General features: G+C 41.7%; 1 protein-coding gene across 1 annotated transcript in view; it reads left to right on the forward strand.

Moving 5' to 3' along the window:
* Nucleotides 1-19,561, forward strand: part of LOC148877671 (uncharacterized) — a 104,264-nt gene that overhangs the window by 77,583 nt on the left and 7,120 nt on the right. Inside the window, exons 19-20 of the mRNA XM_088942288.1 lie at nucleotides 5,944-6,067; nucleotides 8,099-8,190. Of these exons, the coding sequence (XP_088798414.1) occupies nucleotides 5,944-6,067; nucleotides 8,099-8,190 (216 nt within the window). The remainder of the gene's footprint in view (nucleotides 1-5,943; nucleotides 6,068-8,098; nucleotides 8,191-19,561) is intronic.

Here is a 19,561-nt window from a genome sequence, read left to right on the forward strand (position 1 = left end):
GGAAACAAACACGGACTTACACATTTCTGGGAAAACAACTTTCAACGACTCAAAAGACAAGTGACCCAAACGATAATGCCATAAATACATTTTACTCTTTTTGAACTGACTCATAGACTCTGTAACAAGAAGGCCAGCCGTATTCTCCAGCATATAGAGTCCATCAACCATACGACCTCTACCAATCGTCCTCTAAATCACACAATAGGAAGGGAAAAAAGTTACGAAACAATTTAAGGAATTTGTAACACTACTGACTGAAAACAAATTCATAGGAAACTTTGGAACATGAAGAACATTAGAAGAGTAAGGCCAAGGGGAAGAGAGAGAGTTCCTTGACCAGCTATGGGAGAGTATGATCCATCAGCTAGTCTCACTTTATCTCTTCCAGAAAGGGGGTGATAAGTTTGGAAGAAAGAGGACATACCAGTCATGTGCTTTGACGCTCCAGAATCAATGATCCATGGAGAGTCGAGGTCGTGAGAAGCAACATCGAAAGTTGTGGTAGGATTACCTGATGTGAATGCAAAGGAGGTGGTGGGAGGATCATCTATCTGGCGAATTGTTCTACCATAAAGCTCCAAATGGTCACGGAAGGAGTTGGCAATATCCTCTCTTGGGTCGGATCCAGAGTAGTTATGTTGGCCATGTGGTGGTTGAGTCATAGTGGAGGTGGAGGGCTGATTCTCCCGAGTAACCATATTGGCCATGTGGTGTTTCTTGGTACCTTGCTACCCGGGTCTTCTAATACCATATGATCCTTGCTTCTTAGGTAAACCCTGAGCCCACTTTGGTTTCCCATGGAGATCCCAACAAGTATCTTTGGTGTGCCGGGGCTTCTAACAATTAGTGCACCACAATTTTTCCTTATCTTCTGCTTTTTTCTGGAGATCCCCTCTCTTGAAAGAAGGTCCACCACTAGTAGAGGGACCCCCCTTTGCCGCCAACACAATTGCATCCCCTCCGGTGCTGTTCATCAAGTTCCTTCTGCTCTCTTCAGACTGGACAAGAGCATAGACCTCCTGAATTGAAGGAAGGTCCTTAGAACTTAGAATTTGTACTCTGATGGGTTCATAGATAGGATTGAGACCATGTGAAAAGGCAAACACCCTTTGCTGTGAGACAAGTTTCTTATACAATTTTGCATCTTCCTCACACTTCCACTCAATGTTCTGGTAATGGTCCAGCTCCTTCCAAACAATTGTCAAATCAGAGTAATAAACTGATAAACTCCTCTCCCTCTGTTTACAAGTAGATGCAGCTGCTTGCAGTTGATAAATTTTGGCATAGTGTCAAAGTTCAGAAAATGTAGACTTTGCCTGATCCCATATCTCATTTGCAGTTTCAGCCCACATGAAGTTCTTCCTTATTTGCGGTTGCATGGAGATCAAAAGCCATGACAACCATACTATTCTCCTGGTCCCATTTATCATGTTCTGCATTTTCAGAAGGTGGTTCTTTGATTGTTCCAGCCTACTTTTCCCCTTGCAGTTATGTATAGTTTGATCCCCCTTGACCACTCTAGATAATTTAACCCGTCAAGAGGAACAACAGCCATAGGGAAGGATAGATCATTGTTCCCACTCATTCCATTCAGCATTGTGGAGATTCCGGATGTAGCTGAATCTTCACTACTCATGATTATCAGTTCAGAAATACACAAAACCAAAGCACAGTCTTACAGAGCTGCAACAGTCCACAACAGGACACTTTCTGATTTTTGGCCCCACAGAGAACCAAGCACAAACACTGCAACTGCAGTACTAGGGTTTATCACCTACACTGTGTAGGAGTCCACAGAACACTATACGAACTGCACATGCAATGTAACCAGGTCTGGAAGACCTACAGCTCACAACTTTGATACAGCTTCTCAGCCAAAAAAAAGTCACAGTAGGAGCAGCACTACGAGTGGTGATTCACCACACCTAATCGGTTGATATCCACTTCCCAGGGTAGTCGAACAGTCACTCAAGTTCTAGGGTTCATCAACAGCCCCTTAGAGTGCAGACTAGGGCAACATGCAATCGGAGGAAGGGGAACAGTCCCAACTCAGATTCTGGAACATTAACAGTCATGCAAGAAGCCATAAACAGGAAGAGAAAAAAAAATCTCAGTACCAGCAATAGGCAGCACAGTCATCAGTCATGAACTCGATCTTCCCTTTAGGTCAGATTGCACTAGGCAGTTCAGTCATGAACTCGAACTCCCTTTCAGGTCAGAGCCTTCCTTCGAACATCTGGGATGGATTTCTACAGTCCTCTTAGCTGCAGCAACCCAGTTACCAGCAAAAATACATGTAGTCGAACCTTTTTTCTGTACTAGGAAGTTGAACAGTCAGCGTACTTGTAGTAGAGCCCTACTCGGCAGTGGAGACTAACCGCAGCACTAGAAAAACTTCCTCTTCCTTGTCTTCGAGCATCAGTACTATAACTCCTTTGCAGTAGAGGAGAGAAACCTCAGCTAGTTGTTTTCTAGGCATGGACGAACCTGCTCTGATACCATGTTGAGCAGGAGACCAAGAAGAAGAAGAAAAGAATGAGAAAAGAAGAAGAAAGAAGGAGAAGAGAAAGAAGAATAAGAGGCAATTGAGTTAAGGCCTCAACAAAACTTAGCTTCAGTCGAGTGAAGCTTTCTATTTATATTGTTCTGGCCATACATAACAAAGTGTATACAGAATTACGAAAATACCCCTGCGGGTACTAAGCCTGTGTACAGTACATATAATACACCTATTAACATATATATATTTATGTGTGTGTGTATAGCTCTATATAAATATGTTTTGCAAAACAAATTTCAACGGTTGAAATCAACTGTCGGCAATTTAGGTTTCCATCAGAGAGAGTGCATCCCCGATCATTCACTTTGTCTGACAAAGGGACTGATCCTATCACTATGATCACCAACTCAGATGAATTCTCGGACTGTCCCAACATACCCAGGTTTTGACCCCCTCTAAGGATCTCACTAATTGGCATATCAAAGACAACCCAATTCGACACCTAGTATAGTATCATAATCGAGTCTAGGGGTTAGGTGTAACATTCCAGTTTTGCCCATCTATCTCCAAGGTCCAGGGCAATACTGGAATTCTGGTCCGGTTCAGAATTTCAAGAAAATCCATATTGCATGTAACTCAGGTCTCACCCTAGCAGCTGAGACAGACCACCCCAACCAACTTGGTGGCACATCAATGTCAGCCTTGGCAGGATAAATCTCTCCTGGTCTATCCAACGGTTGTGAAGATTCTAAACTAACACGAGTCTCATATGTGTCCAGTTTAAGGGTATTACACAGAAACACACCAAAATAACATGAATCAAATATGTACTTTATTAATTTACATTAAATGTCATAATGTACATCATTCTGATTGGAGCTAATGGCATACACTGTCTAACACTTTCATTTTAAATTTTGAATCATCAAGTTCCAGCTGTCCTGATCTATTGATAGGGGGCCTGATTTCCTCCTTTTCCTTATTAGACTTTTTCTGGATTTTGAGAGGGGGGAAAGTTGGTCAATGGGATTTTGATTCCCATTGACCAAAAACCCATGTTCTTTTTTCAGATTTATGTGGGGACCAGGGAGAGTTTATTTTCCTGGGTATCACTTACCTGGCGGCTAAATAACTTTCCCATCTTGGGGGAAAGTTGCCAACACTTGAAAGGAACAAAAATGCCCCTTGTAATAATGGATTTTTATGGATTAAATGGTCAATGCCTTATTTACATGGGAAATAAAATAACATGGGTAAATGCACTTACCCGGGTAAATCTTTCCTGGGAAACAATTACCTGGTAAGTGCATTTACCCGGGTAAGTAACTCACCGAAATGCGAACAGGGCCTTAAGGTAACCAACTACAGGCCTCTATTCTGCTCCTCATTTCCTTCAATGCCTCAGCATAGGACCTACCACCAACCTGTGTATATCTGGTACCTTGTTACTTTTCTTTCAAGGTTTCCTTCTCAAGGAATTCCTCTTGCGTGAAAGTTTCTAAGGAGTCAGGAGCCTTCCCCTGTTTGCCACGTAGCCAGTCTCTTTCTACCCATTTGTCTTCCCTTCTTCGAGCTTCAACCCAGAGAGCAGCTTGAATGGCTGCCATTAGCCATACTGAGAAAAACACACCACCATCGGCCACTCTAATCTTCTTGGGAATTTCTTGAGGGCAAATGCAACTGAGACTTGTAGCTGTAGAACGTAGATCCTTGACAAAGAATCCATCTAAGTGCGCCTTGCACAGGACAGCAATTGATTCAAACACTTCATCCCTCCAAAGATGAAAAGGCAGACCCAACAGACAAACCATAATTGAGTCTTCTACAAAATTTTCCTTTGCATTAGCCGAAGGAGACCAGATATAAACTGTAACTGCACCACACTCCATCTGGAAACAGATTGCCTCAATCTCTAGCTCAACATCCGATACCTCCAACAGTGCTTTACAACTCTCAAATGGAGTTAAAATAGCTGTACTTCTCACTCTCAAATTTTTTACCACCTCCTCTGCTATCCTTTTCCAGTCCCATGGTGGCCTACTTATTTTCACAACTAGCCACTTTTTCCAATCCTCCTTTGAAGCATTGACCACCATCCTCCTTTCACAGGAACCTCCCCCTACTGCCAGGTTCCCTGTTGCCTCCTTTGTATTCAGTAGATGCTTCTCTTCTGACTTCAGCACTGCTGGAGCTTGTGAACCACTTGCCAATGTTCGAAATTCTTTTAGGGTGTCTGAAATCTCCTTCCACCCCTCACCTTTCCTTCCGGGAAGCACACCATCTGCTTCTTCCCTGAGCCAAAATATTCCACCAACGCTAGGAATCTGCCTTTGGCATTTGTTCTCCTTTCTGCCGCATACCACCTGTTTCCTTCTACTATAGAATCTTTACAATCTTCCATTGTTTCTTCATTGCTTTGTCCAGAAACTCCCCAAGCCAACCCAACACTTCCTCACCTACCAGAAAGACCATAGTAAACTTCATTCCTCTGATTATCAGAGCTGTTTTCCCCTGCACCTTACAGCTCTCAAACAAAAACTGCTTTGCCTCAGCTTTGATTACTCTTCTCCACTTTGCTTCGTTCACAAAACTACTCTTCTCCATTCTGCCTCGTCATTGGTCCTAAGCTACTTGAAGAAGAACAAAAAATTGAACAAATTAATCCATGTGAAGCCTAATAGGGCCATATAAAACAAAATAGCACAAGCTAGAGAACATGACAAATAAACAATAAAAGTCAGCTTAATGTCAAACAACACTTAGAAGCCCAGAAACTGCTACAAACTCAATGAGTTTGAACTATAACATGGTTAGGTTTGGGCAATAGATCCCCTAAAAACTGAAGAAAACCAAGCCAAGTTTGACCAGCTAGCTGTCTTTCTGAAACTAGCTTCAGAAATCTTCCCCAAAGGATCCTTTCCCACCATCCAGTCAAATTGATTTTGTGATATTAGTACTCTTTGATCTCTCCTCTGACTAACTTTTGTCCTGATCAGATGGTTAAGAACTATTCAGTTATTGTACAGATTGATTGGCTGCTAGCATGTGTGTTTATTTTTAGAATCTGACCTTCTTTGAATTTTGAGGAGGATTTTGTTTTTCGTTTTTCTCTTATTTTATTCCTCAAAGCATTGGTGTCTTGATTTACATCAACGAGGACAACTAAATTAGCAGAAAATAGTTATTTTGGCTAAGCAAACATCTGTGATTTGTATTTTGGCCATTACTTTCTCAAGCATTTGTTAATCATGTGATCTTGAGCTCATTGTCTAGTTAATTCAAAATTCTATCTCAACCAAATCAAGAAGGTTAAACACTTCTTAATGTGGAGTAACTAAATCGACCTTTAGACTTCAGCATTTTAATGAAAATAGCTAATGCACATGCTTCTGTTAAATTAAATTCTTGCTTGATGTCTGATGAGTTTAATTCTTGTGCAGTACTGCTGGTCATGAGGCATCAGGGACTGGGAGCATGAAGTTTTTGATGAATGGGTGTTTACTTTTGGCTACAGCAGATGGCTCTACAGTTGAAATTATTGAGGAAATAGGGGAAGATAACATGGTAAGCTCCATATTATCTAAAATATTCAAGGTCTTCAATAAATTGGTAATTGATCATCCTCTAAATAGATCTTTTGAATTTTCCATCCTTCATTTGTTTCCTACATGTCTTATTGAAGTATTATCTGCAAGTTAGTGCTTCATGAAAATCAGTCCAGGAAGATGTACTAATCCATTTTTGTACGAGAATATGTCATTTTGATACAAGTGATGCAATTTTGTCCCATTAACAAAATTCAGCATTTTTAAAGGGTAAATTACTGGGACCCCCACTGTACTTTGCGCTTGAGGATGAGAAACTTAACCCCCTATACTTTTTTTTTTTTTGTGACACTTGCCTATTGTACTTTCATATCATGAAAAAAAGCCCTTTCATCACAATGATTTTGGACCATTGAACTCATGCCTTGAGATAAGACTAATTTAGGCTATGAAAATGGCAATATATAGTAGATGATGTACCATATTTACCCAAAGATCTGGGCCATCAAAGTAGTCTCTTAAGATCATTGCTTTAATCTCAATCATCCAAATTATGTACTAAGATACAACTAATCTTGGTGATCCAAGAAATTATACGAAATCAAAACAAAAAATCTAGGCTATCAAAAATGGTTTCCTAGAAAATAATAATTTTGTCCATCCAATCAATGTACCAAGATTGCCACTAATCTCATTCAACTAAAGGTCCAAATTTTCTAAAAAAAAATCTAAGACAAATAAAGTGATGTACGAAATAACACCTAAAATCTGGGCCATCAGAGTAACCTCCTAAGATCATTCAATTCATTCAAACCATCCAAATGGTTTGTCAATATTTCTTTTAACCCATTGATCTTAGGAGACCACTTTAGAGGCTTAGACCTGTTAATTTGGTACCTCTTTTGGATGGGTTAAGTTAGTTAGAATCTTCGTACATGATTTACATGATTTGGGTGGCCGAGATTAATGACTGATCATAGGAGTCCATTTTGATGGTCCAAATCTTTGGCACATTTTGCTCATCATTTTATTTAACATAGATCTTTTACAAATTTTGGTGCTTTAATTGACTGAGGTTAGTTGAAATCTTTGTACACTGCTTGGATGGCCAAGATTAATGGATCTAAGCCACTAAAGTGGTCTCCTAACATCATGGGATTAATCTCAACCATCCAAGTGATACCAGGATTTTGATCAAACTAGACCATCCAAATATTGTACCAAGTCAGCCCAAATACCAGGATTTTGATCAAACTAGACCATCCATCTAAGTGATGTGTGATAGTTTTCATATGGTAGAATATATCATCTCTACCATCAACCAACGTTAGACATCAAGTCTCCAGTTTTGCTTGAAAAGCATGAAATAACTTATTGGCAATTAGGTAATCTTTCCTTCACTGTTAACACTGTCAGGGGGTTCAACATGATATGAAAGTACAAGGTGCTAAGTGGTGCAAAAAGTAGTACCGAGGGCCAAGTGTCACGCACCCCAAAGTCCCAGTTATCTGGGGACTTGGGAGGCTTGGGAGGCGTAGACTGGGTATGGTCTTAACCTTTGGCATTTTTCTGCACAAAGTGGATGCCCTCCAAATTGAACCTGCGTTCTCACACTTGCCAGCCCGGTATTGCACTATTACACCAAGTAATGCCTTAAAAAAGCAAGGTAGATTCTAAATTATGTACTCTTGGAAATGCGTCAGTTAATTCCACTGATTTCTATGACTGATGATTCTCATCAATCTTCTGGATATATGTCCTAGGAAAAATGACTTTGACTAACTTATTCAACATAATTTCCTCCCATTACATTAGTGGTCCCACAATTTTCTAGTTAATTCTTATTGTTTCAGATTATCTGTATTTTCACTGCACCAAAATATCTAGTCTAATTGTCTAAAACCATTCTGAAGCTAGCAATTCACCTAGTATTTCTTTGTTTCCTATTTTTATTGCTTACGATTTTTATGATTTTTTTGGTTCAAAAGTTCTTGTGATTATATTTTATCTCTCAGGAATAAATAATGATAATTTCTTTTTCTTTGTTTAGTTTATATTTGGTGCAAAAGTGCATGAAGTGTCATCTTTACGTGAAAAAGGACATGCTGATAAGGTACCTCTTCAATTTGCACGTGTTGTCAGGTAAGTTTTTTTTTAATGTATTCGTTCTTTCATTCCAGTGTATATATACCATTCATTGCCAGATATAAATTTTAAATTTGTCTTCTTTTTTTTATAAGTAAAAATAAAAATTTTTATTAAAGAGAAAAAAAAGTTACAGCAGGAGGTGACAAGACATCACCCGAATACAAAGACCAAAATTCAGATTAGAGAACATTCTCCACAATACATATCTGAAAATCCAGGTCTCCTAATCTAATGACGAGGTCTTCTCTTTCTGCTTCGCTGAACTCTGGAAGAATCAGCAACCAATCTACCACTGATCTGCCCACAGCAGCAACGATCTTGTCCATGTTGAAAGCTTTATCTTCGAATATCCTTCTGTTCCTCTCCTTCCAAATGTTCCAACAGATTGCAAATAGGATACATCTCCATAGCAAATTTACCTTCTTGCTCCCACTCAGCCTGGGCCAAGTAGAAAAAGTTTCTGCTGTTAAAGTTGGGTGAAAGTCTGAAGCCCCGAACACGGATCTGAATACTTTCCATAAGAAGCTTGAGAACTTTACAAGATATGAATAGGTGAGTAGCACCCTCTTCCTGCCCCTCACACAGACAACATCTGTTAGCCATGCTAAAACCTCTAGATTTCAGATGACCAAATGCCTTTAATATGACTTGAGGCTGAGATGGAACTGCTGAGAGCCATATAGCATGGCTTAACTGCATAGTTGTCAAGGCATTGCCTAGGCGACTAGGCGCCCTTGGTTGGGCGCCTCGCCCAAATGCCTTAACTTTTAGCAACTAGGTGCCCACCTAGGCGACAAAAATGACAAGGCAGGCACCTTTTATAATATCATTTATATTGTTGTATCTTATTAATGTATGTGTTAGTACATTTTATTATATGCTATATATATATATATCAATTATATTTTGTTTTAATGTTTTACTATTGAAATTTAAAAGATCAAAGGGTTTTGAGAAGAGAAAAAGAAAGAAAGAAAGAAAAGAAAAGAAAGGAGAAAGTAACAATAGAATAATAAGTTCTTTTTTCTATTCTCTCTCTAATTAAATAAAACAGAAACTCAATCCTTGTTTTTTTTCTATTTTACTTTCAATCTTGAATATTTATCATATAAAGTTAATAACCTTCTTTAGCTGCTAATTAATATGAAATTGCTCTATTAAATACTTATTATAGTAGTATTATTTTTGAAAATAATGAAATTAATATATGCAAAAGATTTTAATCTTTTAGGTGTGATGATTTGCCACATGTTTAGAGGAAATTTAATGTTCTTAATAAAGAGAATTGCTATTTTTCAATTAACATACATGCTGAATGGTATATAAAACTAGGAAGCTAGCCAAAAGTCAGTTTTTCATATTATAAAATTTTTATTGCCCAGGCGACCAGGTGACTAGGCGCCTGGTCTAAGACCAAAAGAGAGTGAGGGATATACCTGATACAAAGTAACAGTAACTCCCAACACAAGTGTTCACACCCAAAGAGAAGACCAAAACCCGCTTCCACTGAAGATGACACAGTGTGTAGTGAAGCAGGATCAGCAGGATGGTTCCTCAGCAAGAACTTGAATTCTTCAGCAAGAATCTAGCAAGGGCTGGTGAGCACGACTTCATATTGTTTCTTCTACCAAGAAACAATATCAAGAACCTTTCTTGATCAGATCCACAAGTGGAGATCGAATTGGGTAGGGGCGGCAAGAATTGGGAAAGAATTTTGCAATTTGCTGTTGTGAAAATCTTAGGAATTCGCCCCCTATTTATAGCCTTCTTGGATCAGCCTCCTAATTGGGAGAGAGTTTTCTAATCCAAATCTTATATTTGGATCTGGACTCTTAAATGGATACGGCTTATCTTATCCTTTAGCTAATCCTAATCAGTTTAAAAACTAAATTCGCCCCCCTTTAATTAACTAACTTAAGCCCAGTTCGAATTGGGCCTTAGGCCCATTAAGCTTATGTGCTCACTTACTCCTTAACCTACTGCCCAATTGGCTCTCTTTGTATGGCATGGGACCCTAACATTGATCTACACATCATCCACATGGGTTCAGCCTAGCTTCTGTTACAAGTCCTGGCCAAATTCACTGTAGGACACAGTGAACCCCTGAGTCCATCACCATGGGCTCTTAATGGGCCCATCAGGTATAACCCTCAATGGTCTTACACTTAACCTCTCAACCTTTAATGATCAAACACTACCCGACAAGAGAGGACCTCTCCCTCGGCTGTAAGGTACAGTGTTGCACCCTCTACTCACATGGATCCCGAGAATTAAAACCTTTTGCAAACATTTTGAAACCATATCATGTGATGTATGGATGTTTGATGTGTGCTGCAACCATGGGCCATAAGCACTTGGCCCATGATGTTTCGTTAGTGGCTCTTGCGTACACCATGGCTGAATGCACATCATTGCCATGGTGTCCCCTAAGGTCATTGGATGACCCCTAAAGGGATAGGATATCCATCACATGGACGCCCAAATCGTGCGGAATGGACTGGGCGAATTTCAAAAATTTCTCCCATCTTTGCAGGGAATCGAATTCCCTATTTTAGAAAAACATATTTTTCAAAGATCAATCTTGAACCATTAACCAAACCAGATTTGAACCAAAAGGAGTAGGATGGAGTACACTGTTATGGACAATGCACCCTTTGAAACCCATCTTATGGGCACTATGGGCCCAACACTTAACCTAAGTGGTCCCTGGGCCAAGCCACCTTGTAACACCCAGGGACTGTGGGCAGATGCAAGATTAGCCCATCAGGTATTCCCTCAATGGTCTTACACTTAACCTCTCAGCCATAATGATCATACACTGCCCGACAAGAGAGGACCTCTCCCTCGGCTGCAAGGAACAGTATTGCACTCTCTGCTTATATGGATCTCGGGAATTAAAACCATTTGCAAATCATTTCAAAACCATAGCATATATATATATATATAAATATATTTTGCAAAACAAAATCTCAACAATTGAAATCGGCTGCCAGCAGTCTTGGTTTCCATCAGAGAGAGCGCATCCCCGATCATTACCTTTGTCTGACAAAGGGGCTGATCCTGTCACTATGATCACCCACTCAAATGAATTCTCAGACTGTCCCAATATACCCAGGTTTTGACCCCCGCTAAGGATCTCACTGATTGGTATGTTAAAGACAACCCAATCCGACACCTAGTGCAGTATCATAATCGAGTCTAGGGGTCGGGTGTAACTTTCCAGTTTTGCCCATCAATCTCTAAGGTCCAGGGCAATACTGGAAATCTGGTCCAGTTCAAAGATTCAATTAATCCTACACTGTACGTGCCTAGGGTCTCACCCTGGCAGCTGAGACAGGCCACCCCAACCGACTTGGTGGCACCATAGTGTCAGCCTTGTCAGGATAGGTCTCCCCAGACCGACCCACTGGCTGTGAACATTCTAAACTAACACGAGTCTCATTAAGTGTCCAGTTTAAGGGTATTACACAGAAACATACCAAGGGAACATGAATCAAATATGCACTTTTATTCATTTACAATAAACTCATAAAGTACATCATTCTGATTGAAGCTAAGGGCATACAAAACTGTCTAACAACCCCTCCTTGCATGGTGGGCCCCTCAACCCTGAAAAAGGGACGCATGCGGAAACCCTAGCTGATTTAGGCCCACCAGAAAGTTAATGGGAGCCACTTTGGTTTGACCTAAATTAGAACTAGGGCGTAATTTGTTCCCTCCAGTAATATGAGTGCATGTGATAGGGTGATCCATATGATGGACTCTCTAAAGGCCTTCTTCCGTCATTAGCACGATGAAGGGTCCTTCAGTAATGAGGAAACGCACCATAAAATTGGGCTATCCATTTCTTGTTGGGTGTATCAGATTGTTTCATAAGATGATAGGGGTGTCATAGACCGATGAGGGAGGGGCTTCACCAGAAAATGGGAACTCTCTCACGGTACCTTGGTGTAACCTGAATATGATGGGTGAGCACTCACTGGACAGAAAGGTTTACCTGAAAACGACTCTGAACCTTATCTGGAAGAGGCCAAAGGGAAACTCATATGATGAGTGGATGTGATCCGTCACAGAAAGGTGGTGGGGTTATGCAGCTAAAACAGTTGGCTCCACGTACCCTATGTGATTTCCCACATTTCGCTGTCTCTGTCACTGAGATAGGAGGGAAATCTCAGAGATGAACAAATGGAAATGGAACATAGATTAAAAGCCATATCTATGTAGGTAACATGAATCAAATTAAGGTTGTGGACTAACGTTTGGTTGTTTTACCAAAAAATGGCAAGCAGACAATTTGCTAAGTTGCTTGACGACAACAAGCTTAAGGGCCCAAACTATGCCAGCTGGTACAGAAGCCTTATGTTGGTCCTGACTTCAGAAAAACTAGATAAGGTGGCAAAGAATCCTGCATCGGACCGTCCGGGAGATAGGGCTTCAGAAGCCTGCAAGAGGGAATACCAAGAATGGGAGGAGAAAAACTCCTTAGCCCGTTGCTATATCATAGCCTCTTTGGACAATCCGATACAGAGGCAGTTCGATCAGATCGAACTCGCCAAGGACATATTAATAGTCTAAAGACTATGTACGAAGAGCTGAACTATTCTACTCGACAAAAGGTACTGAATCAGTTCATGACCGCGCAAATGACCAAGGGGCAGCAAGTTCATGACCATTGTCTTCGGATGATGGGTTACATTAACGAGCTGGAGGCCCTTGGGTCCGGGCTGGATCTGGTCACACAGATAGTTGTCATTCTTAACTCCTTGCCTCCGTTCTTCAATCCATTCATAATGAATTGCAATATGAACAAGCTAAATGTCAGCGTTCAAGAACTCAGCAACATGTTGCAACGGGCCGAGGAACTGATTAGAAAGGATGAGCTGATAGCCATGCTTGTTGAAGTTGGCAAATCTAGCAAGAAGAGGAGGGCAAAGAGGAAACCCTAGAAAAAGGCCACTAAGTCTAAGAAACAAAAGAAAGACAAGGCATCCGATGCCTGTCACTTCTACAAGCAGACCGGCCACTAGAAGAGAATTATCCTGCCTACCTGGAATCTAAGAAAGGTACTTTCGAAACTTGTGCCATGGAAACTAATTTATTAGTGACTTCTATGTCCTAGTGTGTTGATGTGTGTAACTCACTGCAGGGGTTCAAAGTAAGCAGAAGGCTGAGTAAAGGAGAGGTGACACTTTACTTGGGGACTTTTGTAAGTGTTGCAGCTATGGCGATAGGAACCGTAGAATTAAGTTTTAGAGAAGGGATTCTCGTACTGAAAGAATGTCTTTATGTACAAAATCTAAGAAGAAATTTGATTTTTGTTTCTAAACTGTGTGGATGGATATACTGTCTCTTTTAGTAATGTGATTACTATCAAAAGGAACAACAAATTCATCGCATGTGGGGAACTGGAGAACAGTCTCTATGTTCTACATCCTTCTCTAAAAACTAACTTAACCGAAACTACGTCGGTCGAAATCCCCAAGAAAAGGACTCGTGACATAGCCAGTCCCACGTGCCTATGGCATTACCAACTTGGCCACATCGGTATTGACCAAATCACAAGATTGGTAAGGGATGGTCCTTTGGGTTTTCTAACCGTAGAAAACTTTCCCACTTGTGAGTCTTGCCTTAGAGGCAAGATGACAAAGCGGACATTTAGCGGTAAGTCTGAAAGATGTACAGGCACACTTGACCTTATACATACTGATGTATGTGGTCCCCTGAGTGTCAGAACACGTAACCAACACGTGTACTTCATCACTTTTACCGATGATTTCTCACGATATGGTTACGTGTATCTGATGAGACATAAATCCGAATCCTTTGAAAAGTTCAAAGAGTTCAGACAAGAGGTCGAGAAACAGTTACGGAGAGAAATTAAGGCCCTTAGATCAGATCGAGGTGGCAAGTATCTCTCTGACGAATTCAAGGACTACTTGAAGGCCAATGGGATTATCTCACAGTTAGCTCCTCCTGCAACACCCCAACTTAATGGTGTTTTAGAGAGGAGGAATAGGACATTGCTAGACATGGTCCTGTCACTTCTCACATGCTCGGAATTGGCCACATCCTTTTGGGGATATGCGTTAGAGATCGCAATTTACGTGCTGAATCGGGTTCCAACCAAATCAGTTCCGAAAACTCCATACGAACTATGGACCGGAAAGAAACCAAGTGTCATACACTTGAAGATTTGGGGTTGTCCTGCGCACGTTAAAAGAACGAGTGTGGACAAGTTGGAATCCAAGACCAGTCGTTGCCTATTTGTAGGCTACCCAAAGGACTTAGTGGGTTATCTTTTCTATGACCCAAGTGAGCAGAAAGTGTTCTGCAGTCGAAATGCCCTGTTCTTAGAGACAGATTATATGGACACTCATCGTCAAGAAATAGTTCTTGATGAGGAGAGCTCAGGACCAATGGGAGATGTCCTGCAGGTTTCAGGTAGTAACCAACCTAGAAGATCCACCCGGGTATCCAGGCCACCAATCCGTTATGGTTATGACCAGGACAGTTACCTGGTGGAAGCCTTGACTAGTGAGGAGGATCTCGTGACTTATGCGGAAGCTATGTTGGACATAGATTCCCAGAAGTGGGTGGAGGCCATGAGAGTTGAGATGGACTCGATGGAGGCTAATGGAGTCTGGACTCTAGTAGATCCGCCCTCCGGGGTAAAAGCAATTGGTTGCAAATGGATCTATAAGAGGAAGAAGGGCCCCGATGGCAAGATTGAGACCTACAAAGCTCATTTGGTGGCGAAAGGGTATACTTAGAAAGAAGGCATCGACTATGAGGAAACCTTTTCGCCCGTGGCCATGCTTAAATCCATTAGGATCTTGCTAGCTATAGCAGCATACCATGACTACGAGATTTGGAAAATGGATGTCAAAAATACGTTCCTGAATGGAGATCTCAGTGAAGATATCTACATGCAATAGCTGCAAGGCTTCATTGCTACTGGTCAGGAACACATGGTATGTAAACTTAATAGATCCATATATGGACTTAAGCAAGCTTCTAGGAGTTGGAACATGCATTTTGACTCTGTCGTCAAATCGTTTGACTTTGAGCAGAACCCGGTTGAGTTTACAGGAAGTCCAGTGGGGATAAGGTCACCTTCTTGGTGTTGTATGTGTACGATATCCTACTCATTGGAAATGATGTAGGAATGTCGACTTCGGTCAAGGTGTGGCTTTCGCAGCAGTTCTCCATGAAAGATCTTGGAGAAGCTTCCTATATACTGGGTGTTCGACTCTATAGAGATAGGTCGAAACGGATAATTGGACTATCCCAAGCTGCTTATATTGACAAAATTGTCAAAAGGTATAGCATGGAGAACTCCAAGAAAGGAAATGTTCCTTTCAGGCACGGAGTCACTCTCTCCAAGAAGATGTCTCCCAAGACTTCTAAGGAGATTGAGGGCATGAAAGACGTTCCCTATGCCTCAGTCGTAGGGAGCATCGTGTATGCCATGCTGTGCACTCGCCCTGACATTGCTCAGGTGGTGAGTATTGTAAGCAGGTTCCAAGCCACCCCAGGGCAGGAGCACTGGATTGCTATGAAGAACATACTCAAATACCTTCGAAGAACAAAAGAGTTTTGTCTGGTATTCGATGGTAGTTTACTACAAATTTTGGGGTACACTGATGCCGGTTTTAGTCAGATCCAGATGATATAAAGTCTACATCTGGGTACGTTTTCACAATAGGATCGTGTGCTGTTTGTTGGAAAAGCAGCAAGCAAGGGTCCATGGCAGACTCCACAACCAAAGCCGAGTACATTGCCGCAAGTGAAGCTGCCAAGGAGGCCGTGTGGATGAAGAAGTTCGTTAACGAATTAGGAGCGGTTCCGTCCAACACATCACCCATCTCGTTGTTGTGTGACAACAATGGAGTGATCGCCCAGGCTAAGGAGCCTCAAGCCCACTCGAAGTCAAAGCACATCGAGAGGAAGTACCATGTACTACGGGAGATCGTTGGTATAGGGGACGTCCTGATTCAGAAGGTAGCATCAGTGGATAATGTGGCAAACCCATTAACTAAGCCACTCACACAGAAGGTGTTTGAGAAACACGTGGAAAGTATGGGACTTCGGCTTGTACCACCTAAGTGCAAGTGGGAGCTATTGGATAGTTTTTGTATGCCCTTAGCTTCAATCAGTTCTAATGTACTTTTGATGTTTAATGTAAATAAATAAAGTACATGTTTGATTCATGTTGTGTGATATGCTTCTGTATAAGACCCTAAAACTGGACACTTAATGAGACTTGTGTTGGTTTTAAATGTTCACAGCCGTTGGATAAGTCTAGGGAGATTTATCCTGCCAAGGCTGACACTAGTATGCTGCCAACTATTGGGGTGGCTTGTCTCAGCCGCCAGGGTGAGACCCAAGGCACACGCAGTGTAGGATTACTTGAACCCTTGAACCGGACCAGATTTCCATTATTGCCTTGGACCTTGGAGATTGATGGGCAAAACTGGAAAGTTACACCTGATCCCTAGACCCGATTATGGTACTGCACTAGGTGTCGGATTGGGTTGTCTTTGATATGCCAACCAGTGAGATCCTTAGCGGGGGTCAAAACCTGGGTATGTTGGGATAGTCTGAGAATTCATCTGAGTGGGTGATCATAGTGACGGGATCAGCCCCTTTGTCGGACAAAGGTAATGATCGGAGATGCACTCTCTCTGATGGAAACCAAACTGCCAGTAGTTGATTTCAATCGTTGGAATTTTGTTTTGCAAAATTTATATATATGATATATACTTATATATGGTTTCAAAATGTTTGCAAATGGTTTTAATTCCCGGGATCCATGTAAGTAGAGAGTGCAGCACTGTTCCTTGCAGCCGAGGGAGAGGTCCTCTCTTGTCGGGCAGTGCTTGAACATTATGGGCTGAGAGATTGAGTGTAAGGCCATTTAGGATAATACCTGATGGGCTAATATTGCATCTGCCCACAGTCCCTGGGTTTTTATAAGATGGCTTGGCCCAGGGACCACTTAGTGTAAGTGTTGGGCCCATAGGGTCCATGTGATGGGCTCAATGAAGGGATGAGAGATCCATCGTATGGACGCCCAAATCTTGCGGAATAAAGGGGTGAATTTCAAAAATTTTTCTCTCCCTTCAACTGGGAATCGCATTCCCTATTTAAAAAATCATATTTTCAAGGATGAATCTTGAACCATAAACTGAACCAGATCTAAACCAAAAAGAGGAGAGGATTATACGTGATACAGAGAAATAATATCTCCCAACGAAGGTGTTCACGCCCAAGGAAGGATCCAAAGACTGCTCCCACTAAAGATGGCGCAGTGTAGGATGGGGCAGAATCAGCAGTGTTCTTCTCCAAGAACTCTGTCCTTCTCAAGAAACAACAGGATGGCACGTGAGTGTTAGACAGTTTTGTATGCCCTTAGCTTCAATCAAAATTGATGTACTTTATAAGTTTATTGTAAATGAATAAAAGTGCATATTTGATTCATGTTCCCTTGGTATGTTTCTGTGTAATACCCTTAAACTGGACACTCATTGAGACTTGTGTTAGTTTAGAATGTTCACAGCCAGTGGGTCGGTCTGGGGAGACCTATCCTGACAAGGCTGACACTGTGGTGCCACCAAGTCGGTTGGGGTAGTTTGTCTCAGCTACCGGGGTGAGACCCTAGGCACATACAGTGTGGGATTAATTGAATCTTTTAACTGGACCAGATTTCCAGTATTGCCCTGGACCTTGGAGATTGATGGGCAAAACTGGAAAGTTACACTCGACCCCTAGACTCGATTATGATACTGCACTTGGTGTCGGATCGGGGTGTTTTTGATGTACCAATCAGTGAGATCCTTAGTGGGGGTCAAAACCTGGGTATGTTGGGACAATCCGAGAATTCATCTGAGTGGGTGATCATAGTGACAGGATCAGCCCCTTTGTCGGACAAAGGTAATGATCGGGGATGCGCTCTCACTGTTGGAAACCAAGACTGCCGGCAGCCGATTACAACCGTTGAGATTTGTTTTGCAAAGTATATTTTATATGAGATATAAAAGTATATATATTATGTTTGCAAAAGGTTTTAATTCCCGGGATCCATATAAGTGGAGAGTGCAACACTGTTCCTTGTAGCCGAGGGAGAGGTCCTCTCTTGTCGGGCAGTGTATGATCATTAAGGGCTGAGAGGTTAAGTGTAAGACCATTGAGGATAATACCTGATGGGCTAATCTTGCATCTGCCCACAGTCCCTGGGTGTTACAAGGTGGCTTGGCCCAGGGACCACTTAGGGTAAGTGTTGGGCCCATAGAGCCCATTCGATGGGTTTCAGGGGGTTCACTGTCTTTAACAGCGTATTCGACTAGGCCTTGTAACAAAGGCTGGGCCGAACCCATGTGGCTGATGTGTAGATCAATGCTTGGGTCCCACGCCATACAAGGAAGCCCAACTGGGCAGTAGATAGGAAGGTTAAGTGAGCACATAAGCTTGATGGGCCTAAAGCCCATTTCGATCTGGGCTATTTATTTAGTTAATTAAAGGGGCGAATTCTGAGATGGATTAGAAGATAGGATAGGGTCTTAATCCTATCCACTCAGAGAGCAGATCTGAATGTGATTCAGATCTAGAAACCTCCTAATGGGATTAGGATAAAGCTAATCTAATCTGTAGATAAGATAAGGGTTTATCCTTATCACTAGAAGAGAAGGCTGATCCAAATATGATTTGGATAAGCACCTCCTAATGGGATTAGGAGCTGATCTTTCAAGTTAACAAAAAGGAGGGGGCAGCAGCCTAGAGTGAGACCAACAAGAAACACATCAGATCCTCTTTAGTGCTGAAATCAAGAAGAGATAATTCTGCACCCTGCGAATACTCTCTTGCCGCCTCCCTGCTCTTGTCGCCCTGTTTGCCAGTTCGATCTCCAGTTGTGGGAGAAGTCAAGATTGGATCTTGACATCAGTTCTTTGAGAAAGGATTGAAAAGGAAGCTGTGCTCACGTACCATTCTACTGATTCTTGCGAAGGACAGAGTTCTTGGGGAAGAACACTGTTGATTCTGCTCCATCCTGCACTGCGCCATCTTCAGTGGGAGCAGTCTTTGGATCCTTCCTTGGGCGTGAACACCTTCGTTGAGAGATATTACTTCTCCGTATCAGGTATTATTCTCTCCCATTCCTTTTGGTTCAGATCTGGTTCAGTTTAAGGTTCAAGATTTATCCTTGAAAATATGATTTTCTAAATGGGGAATGTGATTCCCAGTTGAAGGGAGAGGAAAAATTTTTTGAAATTCGCCCCTTATTCCGCAATCTTTGGGCGTCCATGTGATGGATCTCTCATCCTTTCAGTGAGCACAGCTTCCAATCAATTATTTCACAAAGAACTGA

Source organism: Nelumbo lutea, chromosome 1, assembly GCF_056320005.1.
Source record: "Nelumbo lutea isolate HS-2025 chromosome 1, American lotus-T2T, whole genome shotgun sequence".
NCBI classification, from domain to species: Eukaryota; Viridiplantae; Streptophyta; class Magnoliopsida; order Proteales; family Nelumbonaceae; genus Nelumbo; species Nelumbo lutea.